General features: G+C 39.1%; 1 protein-coding gene across 5 annotated transcripts in view; it reads right to left on the bottom strand.

Annotated features, from left to right (window-relative positions):
- Sox6 (SRY-box transcription factor 6) overlaps positions 1-12,062 on the bottom strand; it is a 557,476-nt gene that overhangs the window by 183,478 nt on the left and 361,936 nt on the right. For all 5 annotated transcript variants that reach the window (XM_057777769.1, XM_057777768.1, XM_057777773.1 and 2 more), the window contains one exon: positions 1,060-1,232. In XM_057777769.1, the coding sequence (XP_057633752.1) occupies positions 1,060-1,232 (173 nt within the window). The remainder of the gene's footprint in view (positions 1-1,059; positions 1,233-12,062) is intronic.

Below are 12,062 nucleotides of genomic sequence, written 5' to 3'. Positions count from 1 at the left end.
TAATTTGTGCTAGCTTATTCACAAGTGTCAATAGTTAATTACTGTGTCATCTCTGGATGGCTAAATGACATTCTAACTTCTGATTTTTTACAGTGTTCCTTTATGTTATTTTCCATTAGGGGCTGAGTCCATGTTCCTACATGTGGGCAAATACTCAAGCATATAAAATAGCAGACGTCACAACTCATTAAAATCAACAGAGCATATACTGCTCTGTATATCCCTGTAACATACATTTAACTGAAAAGATAATTCCAGTAATAATGTCAGATTTCTAAAAACTGCACATTAATTTGGGTCTGTCTGATCTAGGGCATGAGAGTCTATGCTATAGGATCATTGTTATATTAATGCACTCTGGGAGACAAGAAAATCATTTGTAAAAGTAGTTCATTTTCTAAAAGACATACATTTAAACTCTGATACCTTTTCTTCATACTCATTTCTGACTCAATCATGTCCTTTAAGGAGCCATGAACTGATTTGCTTTCAGTGACTTATCTGCACTCTAGGAAGTGACTAACTCACCACCCAAACCAATACGACGACCTTCATGGAGGAGGGACAGAGTAGTCATAATTACCTTGGACAGTAAGCATAAGCGGGAATGAGCTGTATGGGGAGGGGGAGGAATCACTGGGCAAGTGAACTAAAAAGTCCCAACGTTTCTCCAGAAGATAATCCCTTCTTTTCTAGAGAGGAAAGGGAGACCCGGAGAGAACCTGCGGCAGCACTGGGATTCGCTGGGCACCTCTGTAGATGACTATACCTAAGCAATTCAAGTCACACACTTTCCAAAAGTCATGTCTGTTTAGCTAGGATGTTCCCTTAGTTCGCATGCATTTGCCCTCAGTTTTCTTAAAGACTTGATTTCTAGAAGTCTCCCTCCTCCTTTCCTGCCTCCTCCCTTCTTTCTTTTTCTCTTCTTCTTTTGAATTTTCCTGGTTTTATATTCTTAAGAAAGCCTACAACAAACAGACCAATCAGTGTGATTGCTCGGGGAGTTTGGCGTCCACCCCACCTCATCTCCAACTCCCTGGCTCCTTTTGCCAGGCTCACCTGTTCTTGTTGTTGGCGAGCAAGGTCCATTTGCTGCCGCTGTTTCTCGATCTGTGAGGCTGCCAGCTTTTTCTGTTCATCGTGCGCTGCCAGGAGCTGCTCCCGCAAGCTGATCAGCTGGGTGATCATGGTGGAGAGCTGGCGTTCCTTCTCTGCTAGGCTCTCAGGTGTACCTAAATGAAAACGAGAAGAAATCTCACAAGCTTGAGGAATGTCTGAAGGAATCAGAGAAAGAAGAGCGGAGTTTAGAAGGAGAACCCCTTAGACAAGGGTCTGGGACAGTAACTATGAGTCACTGTGAGCACATGTGTGCTGTGATGTAGTTAGTGTTGTCCGTGCTCAGAACCGTATTGTCACCTAGACTCTCCTTCCCCCTCTAAAACCAAAACCAAAGCAGAACAATCTACCCATCTACTCCTTCTTATGACACACCCATCTTTTGAGCATACCAAGAAATCTGAGGTTCTATAGGTACTTAATGGTGACTGTGAGGGAGAGAGATTTTCTTCAGTGGTGTAGCTACGAATAAGGAGCCCCAACTCCTGAAAATAACCCTTTACCCATGTTCTGGAAGTAGCCCTAGATAAAGTCATTGGGTTACCAAAAAATAATCAAACAAAGACACATTTGAAAAAAAAAAAAAACCAAACAACAACAAAAGACAAGAAAACACGGGTGTGGGGGAGACTAGTTGAGAAGGGAAGGATATGGACTCGAGCAGAAGGGGACAGCAGAGTGTAATGAGAGGTGAGTATCAACAAAATACACCACACACGTGTGTGAAGATGGTGTGACAACCACCCTACTATGTGTAACTAATATGTGCTAACAAAAACGTTTAAAAAGAAAGCAAAGTTCTATAATTATGACTAAAATTCAAAAACTTTAATATTTTAATGTTCTATAACTTCCCTCTCCTCAACGACTCAGTATTAATAGCGAGGAAGGATACAGCAGGTGCTTACTAAACAGTATCTAAGGAGCTTCCTCGTCACTGTCCTCAAAGGTTTTCTATTGTCAAACGGTCTGTCTGAAGTTCAGAGGTAAGGGATCACTCTCTTGGCCATAGAATAAGTTTTCAAGAGAATAAAAGCTGCTTTAGGTAAGAAAGTATTGAGGTTTTGTTGTTTGTTTGTTTGGTTGGGTTGGGTTTGTTTTTAACTAGGGATCAAGCTAAGGTTTCCACACTAGTCCTCAAAGGCAAAAATGTTGCTTGGGGGCCCCCTCGCCCTTTTGCCATTTGTCACTCGTCGAAGGAAGAAAACAAGCTCAGAGGCTGGAAAGGTTATGCATAAGGATGTGCGGTTTAATGAACGCAAAGATGCTGAGCACTTACGGTATGCGTTAATGGCACTGCACAGTCTTTTATGGACAAATTGCACAGCTCTCCTAAGTAAGGGGGACAGGATCCTTTTGTGAATCTAAATTAGAGCATTTTACTGCAGCATAGGATAAGGATCGCAGCCACTGTGTTGGAGCCTCACCGGTTTCATTATAAAGAGGAGACCTTTGCTTTGAAAGCTTTTCAGGAAGATCCAGCAGCTGTCAAAGGGGCTGAAGAGTGCTGATTTTTGTGAATGTGGAAGGGGAGACTTTCAGCCCTGTGAAGCCCTACCCATGCCTACTAAGAAAGCATCGGAACAACCGAAGAAGCTAAAAATATCTTAATTATGTATGTCTCTACTTTCCTAGTGACCCCCAGGAAGAAGGTGTCTTCAGAGAACACTGGCGATCCCTTGTTGGCTTGTGATTCCTTCAGGGGAAGACAGGTGGCTGCAGAAGAGCAACCCGGTTAGAAACACCTTCGGATTTTTAATACCAACTCAGATCCTTAATAAAGAAGAACTCCCTGTGTCCCTACAAGGAGGACTGATCTGAAAGAGTATCTATAATCAAAATTAAAAGACAAGAATGAGATACAAAAATGGAGAGACACTGATTATGGAAATATACAGCGAATCAGGAATGGCACTTGGAGATCATTAAAGAAGGAGAACGGATTTTTATTTCATCAGTAGAATTTTAGGTTTGGTTAAAAAAAGAAGTTCTTAACCCAGAAATATTAAATAAGAAATCTATAAATGTAGGTTGCCAAAGGAGACCAAAAAGTATCTTTAAAAGCACAAAAAGATCCAGTTACATTTTCATCACTATGTGCAGAAATGAGAAGATACAAGAAAACTAAGAAACTCATTTATTTACTGATTTCATTCGTTATCAATCCAGTTCACACCTTTTGGATGGGAGCAATGTGCCAGGTGCTATAGTAAATAATCACCATCTGAATGTAAACTACAACAGACAAACTGCAAACAAACCAAGTATTTACAGGGAGCTAGACCCAAGTTTGGATCTAAGTTCAAGGAAGGAACCATAGAAAAGCAACAATTTAAAGAGAAGAACAAGAATTAACTAGGTAAAGAGTGATAATGACTTTTGAACAAAGAACTTTGAAGAAAAAAATGAATCATTGCCTTGGAAAGGGAACTACAACTAAAGGGCCATGAGTTGTGGGTGATCAAGAGCTTCCCAGAAGGAAAAAATATATAGGCTAGGCTATGCCTGTGTATGCTGGGAGTATATGGGCTTTGGTGTGTTTCAGAGATTAAATAAAGGTGATTAAATATGAACAAGGAAAATAAAGGAAAGGAGGGTACCAGATGCGGCTAAAGAGGCAGGAAAATGTCACTCTGTCCAGTTCATATAAAGCATGTTTGATGAGTTTTCTCTCCATTCTAAGAATAATGCAACATCACTAATATTTTAAGCACGGTAACTCTGACTGATGTGGAGAAAAGGCTAAACATTTCAGAAATCCATGGAGAGTATGCATGCTTTATTGCCTATGCATTGTGTCCTATCCTTAATCCACTAATTTCCTTCTTATACATGACTACATGAGGTGAGTTCAGAGGCTTGTTGAAAACCAGGATAGCTGTCCTACACTATTCTTGGTTAACAAAGCACCAAAGACACTTTATTAAGCTTTTGGGCAAGGACCAAAGGCACACAACTTGGATTTATGTTTATATTTCTCAGTGAAGATGAAATTTTACTTTCTCCAGTTGTAAAGCCTTTTCAGTAATCTTTCATTTATTTCTCTTTTCCTTCCACTTGGCAAAGAAAGAAGCTGAAATAGTGTGTAAATGACAATCTCATTCAAGGTGAGGCCAACAGTGCTATCTATAAATGCTTAGGTGACTCTGTTATGTAGACCTAAGTTTACAGAATAATAACATTTAACTGAATCATTTTACAGAGTATGAAGACAATGAAACTGCTTGTAAACATTAAAGGTGACCTTAAAACTCTGTCATTAGACTTAGCCAGGTGTTTAAGGAAAATAAAAAGAGACAGCAACATTTATAATTTAAGGATTTAGGTACTCATATAATACTATCACTATTTTTTTTTTTTTTTTTTTTTTTTTTTTTTTTTGGTTTTTCGAGACAGGGTTTCTCTGTGGCTTTGGAGCCTGTCCTGGAACTAGCTCTTGTAGACCAGGCTGGTCTCGAACTCACAAAGATTCACCTGCCTCTGCCTCCCGAGTGCTGGGATTAAAGGCGTGCGCCACCACCGCCCGGCTACTATCACTATTTTTTAACGTAAGTAAAACTTATCCAATAGATTGATAAATGATTAATAATTTATAGATGATTGATATAGATGATAGAAAAGGTATATTATTTATAGATAGAAAGATATATACAAAGATAGATAGGATAGATAGATAGATAGATAGATAGATAGATAGATAGATAGATGATTTGTAGACAGAGGAAGATGGTAGATAATAAATGATACATAGATAGAAATAGATGACAGGTAATAGCTAGATGATAAATGATAGCTAAATAGATATAAATGATGTGTGATGGATGATAGCTAGATGACAAGTAGAAAATAGATGCTTATATGGCTATAAGCCACAACAAATGGCCCTGGGTGAAATGTACCAGTATAGCATATCTAAAATTCCTTGAGAATGAGAAATCCTATGTATAGCCATGTAGCTAGCCCTTGAGTTCAGATCAGGGAACAATGCATTCAAACAACACAACAGCTTATGTTCTCTATATGCATAGGTGTTGCAGGGAGGAGTGACTTTTGTGTTCCATACCCATTGTATAAGTTTGGCACAATTAATTTAAAGATCAGTATTTGAACCTATGCTAATAGATAGTTCTGGTAAATTGATGAAGTGTTTATCTACCTTGCTGTAATAGAAATAATAAGAGGTGTGAATCATAGTGACCAAACCAACCTGAGAATACAATTTATTTCATTTCCAAACACATTTAGTTGAACTAAGATTCTACTATCACAGAGAAACTAGAATGGCCAAAGTGGGAGAAAGGCAGCCAGTGGAGCATACGGGACTCCTAAATACAGTCGGGCTTGTGAAGGTAGCAAAAGACTGTAGGACACGTCTTCAATTAACTTAAGGAGAGGAGGAAAAATCTTACCCTACATCATGTTTTATGACTTGACAAAATCAATTTGATAGATAGATAGATATAAAGAGATCGAGAGAGAGAGAGAGAGAGAGAGAGAGAGAGAGAGAGAGAGAGGGAGAGGGAGAGGGAGAGGGAGAGGGAGAGGGAGAGGGAGAGGGAGAGGGAGAGGGAGAGGGAGAGGGAGAGGGAGAGGGAGAGGGAGAGAGAAGAGAAATAAACAGTGGTGCCTAAGGATGCACTGAGACAGCAGAGGTCATGGGTAGCCTAACGCCATCTGTTTCACATCTTTAGACTATCTTGAAATGACTCTCTCAAATGCATCGCCAGGAAATAGCCTCCTCTGCCTCCCACACAAAGCCAGAGGTGTTTCATAAACCACAAAAAGGGAGCCAGCGAAAAAGCTTCTGTACATAGCTTTTCTCCAAGTCAGTGTGCCTGCTTTTATTGTATGTCACACACGGGGTGTGCCTGACACTCCACTGTAAACCGTATCTATTCTCTGACTGCAGAGGCAGAGCTGTGAGCTGCAGGACGATTTTTCCTTTCTTTTTTCTTTCTTCCCTTTTTTCTTCCATGGGGTCATCTTTATCCCCAAACCACATCTGTCTTGAGTTTCTCTCGGATTAGTAAGGTGGATCAGTGCTCCCCAGGGCCTGCTCTAGCTGAAGTATTTTAATTTGACTAAACACCTGATTTATTTTATCTCTCCGATGAGAAAGGCAGTTTGTCTTAATAGAGCCTGTCAGCCCACAGCCCCATTCACAGCAATTTACAGGCAGCCGGGGACGCGGCGAGAGAAGAGTGCTGCGATTCTGTATTTTACCCTCCTCTGGAAAGCACCTAAAAGCAGCTATTCACTGCTACTGCATGTGGTATTTTAGAAATGAATTAGCTTTTTATTCAAGTAACTACACTTGTTGTGAATAGCTTATCTGTAAAATTGCTACATTCACTACTGATTTTATTAACCTTTGGCTCTATCACAAAATGGTCTTCAGTTAGGAAAGACCTTTAAAATTGACACATTTTTTTTTCTGAGGGGCCTTTATTCCAATGACTTTAGATTTACTGAATTTGATCCATTGAATTCTTTACCAGTTGTAGTTAAAATTTCGAGTCTCAATAGGAAGTCAATAGTGTGTAAATAAGGAAACACTTTCCAAAATGTAAATATGGTGGCAATTTCCCTCGTCAAAAGTTTTCAAATACCATCTTTTATTATAACAGTTTCAGAAGCAGCCCTCTAGTCTTTTTTTGGTCAGAATCTGGAGAACCTGGAAAAATTAACTAAAATAGGTAATTTAATTTTTAACTTTTATAAGTCTGTCTTCAGGTACAACACCAAAGGAAAAAACAACAAAAATATGTAAGAATTTACATGAAACAGATAATTTCTTTTTGGTATAAGATAAAACATTAAAATAGAAATTTTAATTAAAATGGAAATCAAAAGTCATATTTAAGACTAAATTAAAGGTCTTTCACACACACACACACATCAGTTCATAAAAGTTATCACCATAATCTGCTAGCTAATTTTGTCCGTATGAAACACATGTAATTAAAATTGTTAGCACTAGAAAAATGCAGGGCATTGGAAATATAAGGAGGGCTCCACTTTGTATGTGGGCTTGCCTCACTTCTTTTCAAATAATCCCATGCCTGTAACTTCTAGAGCACAGGGATTTTCATAGATCGTCCCCTCAATAGATGTTCTCTCGAAGCAGATCACTAGTGTTCTGAGAGCTAAATTTTGTAGGAAGAAAATACAGAAATGTGCATAGCAGTAAAGAGACAGAAAGAGAAAGAGATACTTAAAGAGAAAGGAGGAGGGAGGGCAGAGGGATAAAGGGAGAAAAGGTGGGGAAAAGGTAAAAGGGGTGGGAGGAGAGGGAGAAAGACGGAGAGAGAAAAGAGAATACAGATAAATTAAATTCTGTGCATTTCCTTGTACGCTTTTTATTTCTAATAAAATGAGGGACTGTATTGTCAAAGCAAAATTGACAAAGCCAAATAAAACCAATAGCAAGTAGCAGTATCTGAAGCATGTCTAAGGGGCTCCAAAATGTAACAGCACCTAACCAGCCTGAGTTACTTTAACAGAATTGATAGAACATCACAGTGAAATTACAAGAATCCACAGCTAAAAAATGCCTGTTCTTGGACTGATGGAGAGGATGGGCAGAGACGCTGGATTAGGGTCCGATGAGGATAGACTTTTCCACATCAGTCCTAAAAAGTTTAAAGCACTTAACAGTAATTCCAAAGTGACATCAATCCAGGATTTCAGCCAATAATACAGAAAGATTTTTAAATTATGTTGAAAAGAAAAGCTTTTACGAATCAACTCCCTGGGCAGGACTAATTTTTTTAAATGGACATTGTTCAAGAGGAAAGCTAAAAACACAATGCCAGTCACAGAAGAAAGCCACATTTGATCTTTTCTGCCCTCAGATAACCTGGTCAAACTGTTGCTTCTCCCACTGCAGCCTTGCACACATCAGATGGGCTGTGATGTTGCTACTTCACAAGCCCAGTACATCATTTAGCCCTGGCCTTTTTTGATGGAATCTTCTTTTAAATGTCACAAAATAGGGCATCAAAAAGTCAACAAAAAAATAAATAAATAAACAGGGTGAGCTGAGGAGACCCGCAACACACCAGAAGGTTCCTTGATAAAAGTTACTTTGTGGTGACTGCCTGAGAAAGGAACCCCTGTCCCAGGGTACCAGCAGATAATTGAGTCCTGAATCCAACAGTAATTTTAAAAGCTTTCTACTCTAAAGGCCCCAGTGCATCACAAAGATAAAGGATTTCAGAAAAGGAAAAAACTCACAAAGCCCTCTATTATCTTATCAGGCTTTGGTTACAACAGCTGAACCAATAGGAGCAAATCCTGAATGACTTTTTTCAAGACAGCAGAACACTGGAATTGCTTTGTTTCTCCTCAGTCGGCTATTGTCATGGCTCCCATATGCTCCCATCCACTCCTCAGTAAATAAAAAGTTTAATAAATGCAGCACTTGTGCTCTTAGGAACGACTTCACGGGTGCCACGCAGGAAGCTGGCCTCATGGATTGAGACAGAGGCTTTTCTTTCTTTTTCTCTCTCTCTTTCTCTCTTTCTTTCTTTCTTTCTTTCTGTTTCTTTCTTTCTCTTTCTTTTTTATTAAATATATGAGAATTTCCTTTTCAAAATGTAAATAAATCTTATTGAAAATGTCTTTCAAATCTGTTAAACAAGAGACAAGAAGACCCCGGTCCTCTCTAAACGAAAACCAGTCTGCTGTCTATGCCAGGCACACTCACCTCTCCTTAGCGTCCCCTTCTTCCTGGCTGTAAAAGGAAGTGTGTTTCCTGGATCGACTGAGGTCTATTCATGTTGCAGATCCTAACTGAGTAAGAACAATCCATGGAACTCTGCCATCTGGGCTCCCAACCTCACAGCTGGGCATCAGCCCATTGTGCTTTATTATCCAACCATTTTGGGGTCCGGAAATGAACGCATCCTGACACATCTCATCTTCAGTAGGAGACAGGCTGCCATGACAGTACTGCCAGGTGTTTGTGATGGGCAATAGCTATGTCTCCATAACATATACATAAAAATAATAACTGCCTTTCAGAAACATGGAAGTCTCTGCTCCTTTATGGAGAAGAACAATGACACGTTTTGTTTCAATCATCAAGTGCTGCAGACTTGACTTCTTTGGACAGTCCGTCACATCTAGAGGCTGGGAAGTGGGGAGTAAGACAGACAGGCAGACCTTACTAAGGGTGCTTTGTCTAACATTACTTATGCGTTACATTACGAAGTCTGCACTCTTAACATGGCATTGCTGGGTTCAGTTCACAGGTGAACAGCTAGACCACAGCTAGATGAACAGCTAAATAACTTGACCAACTCACAAAGCAGTTGACTGGATCTGAATCCACATATGTCCAGAGTCAAGGTTACTATCCCTCACTCGGGCTGAGATATAATCAGGGACTGTGCAGAAGTGAGAAACAATGTTGTTTGGACCCACCAAGCATTTTTAATGCCAGGTAAGTGTTAGAAACAGACAACTGATATGTTTTATATTTGTTATTCTTTTAAAGAATTTTTAAGTTCTATATATATATATATACACACATATACATATGTGTGTGTATGTTTGTGTGTACATATGAGTACAAAGACCGCCTACCCCTGGAGCTAGAGTTACAAGCAATTGTGAGTCACCCAACAAGGACGCTGGGAACTAAACTTGGGTCCGTCACAAGAGCAGTATATTTTAACCACTGAGCTGTTTCTCTGGTCTCAAGAAAAAAAATACAGTTTCTCTTTAAAGTTTTATTGCAAAATAAGTTTAAAAGCTGGACTAGGAAATCAAATAGCTAAAGACGTTAGCAAATTGGACTTTGACATGTTATGGATGTGAAAACAGATCTTGACATTGAGTGGCAGGTCTAGAGTTTTTCAAGAATCGAGCAGCCTGGCTCATAGGGAAGACCCTCTATGTACTTATTTCCTAAGCCTACACTCCTCTCCCCAAACAACATATGGACTCCTGGTTCCAAGCCCAGACACAATGATTATGCAGACCACGGCATTCTCCGACATTCTCTAACATTCCAGATACAATATTTACAACACCCATGAAAATCTGAGAACTTCTCAAATATTTGCATGTGTCAAGTGTCAAGTGGGCTGCTGCCCTGGATGCAGTGCATCTGCAGACTAAGGTAAGTGCTGGCCAAGAGGAAGTTACATGGGGAAACCTGGCAAAGTCAGAGAAAACACCTACGTACCACTAAGGTTGGAACAATTTCTGTCAGCATAAACACACACACACACACACACACACACACACAGTATGCCCATTTCCCAGGTGATTTTGCAATTTATCTAATGCAAGTCAGGACAGCTCCTGACCTGGCCCAACTCACTTGTCACACAGTAGTCCAGTTTAGATTTCCACAGCAACTGTTTTGTGATAAGAGTTTTATGTACATAGTCTCCTGGACAGTTTTTGGTAGAGGCCTTTTATTTTTATCCTAGTTTATGATTTGTTTACCTGATTCATAAACATATATATCAATTGTATAATTATTGTATTTTGCATGCATATGAAAAAGAAAATCCGTGTTCTTATGTAACCATACATATGTGCTTGGTAGTTTCCAGAATTTCATGGCTGAGCACCTAGCTAGGTAACAGGTCATGTGTGCATCCTACCCATTGCAAACTCAGATGACGAGTCTGTAAAGGCTCAGACGGTTGTGAAACTGCTTTTTCTTCCATTGTTATTTCATAGTTAAGCACGGATGCAGATGTTCTTTTCATCCTCAGCTTTAACTGATACTGTCTTCAGGTTAAAACAGTGTTGTCAGCTTTAACTCACCATAGTTTTATGGAGATGCACTATGTTGAGAGTAATGCTTTGGAGTTTTCTAGTAGTTTCCTTTCATAGTTCACAATAGTTAGAATAAAGGAATTAATGAATGTCAGAGTTAGAGAAAAAGACAATTAAACCTGGATCCAAAAGTGATCAGGGGTTTCCTATCACAGGATGGTGTTGAACATGCTAAACTACAATATGAGAAAAATGTCCATAATATTTTCTGGCCTTTTATTATAAAAATTAAATTAAAGGTTGATGTACTTTGTTTAACTTATAAATAATAATTTCTTTATACTCTCATAATAAGTCATCCATAAGTACACAAAACGAAAGTTCAATTCAAGATTTTCAATGGATCATTTTATGACTGTAGATTCCAATGAGAACAGAAATAATTTCATAAACTCACTTTTAACTTTAAAACATTTCTGGTTTTACAATTGTTCTCTCCATTAAAAGTAAAAGATTTTAAATCATGTTTTAACATAATAGCAAAATCTGAGTGTGCAATACAGAAGCAAGATAGAACTATTTGAAACTTACAATAAATAGAACACCACAACAGATATGATGGGAGAGAAATACAACTCAGAAGTGATGGGATCAGTTTGAAGAAATGAACGGCAGTAAGACTATTTAAAGAAGTTGAATTTAAATGTAAAACTTTTCTAAAGATGGCAGTTTGAGAACACATAAACTTCAAGCACAACCATAGATGATCACAGACAGACCTTCTTGATTCCAGGCCCAAGTTTAATACCTGCTCTATTGATTATAGTGCCACACAAATTGATCAGGAAGGTCATTACCATGGACAAGTGAACAGCTAGCGTGTATTTTTCCATCTGAATGCCAGCTCTTTAGAGGCAATGACCACATCACCAGCATCAATGAGAAAAAGTGCAGATGTGATGCTGACTAGCACTTCTCGGCTCAGGAAAGTTGAAATTACCTAATAACCAGTCCTAAATCAGGAGTTCTCAACAGATGGAGGTGGGCAGCTGCAGTGGTTCGCAACCCAAATAGACGACTCTGAATCCCAGGAATCCTTGTGATGTATGTGACTTTCTTCCAGTTTGGGACCACTCTAACCAAATGAACCTACTGGCCATTTCTATCACTATGTATGTAGCAGCAGCAAAACGAATTAAGAGAAAGGA

The sequence above is a fragment of the Chionomys nivalis genome, chromosome 8, assembly GCF_950005125.1.
Source record: "Chionomys nivalis chromosome 8, mChiNiv1.1, whole genome shotgun sequence".
In the NCBI taxonomy this organism is placed as follows: domain Eukaryota; kingdom Metazoa; phylum Chordata; class Mammalia; order Rodentia; family Cricetidae; genus Chionomys; species Chionomys nivalis.
Note: the sequence above shows the minus strand (reverse complement) of the source record. Positions and strands in the feature narration are given on the sequence as shown.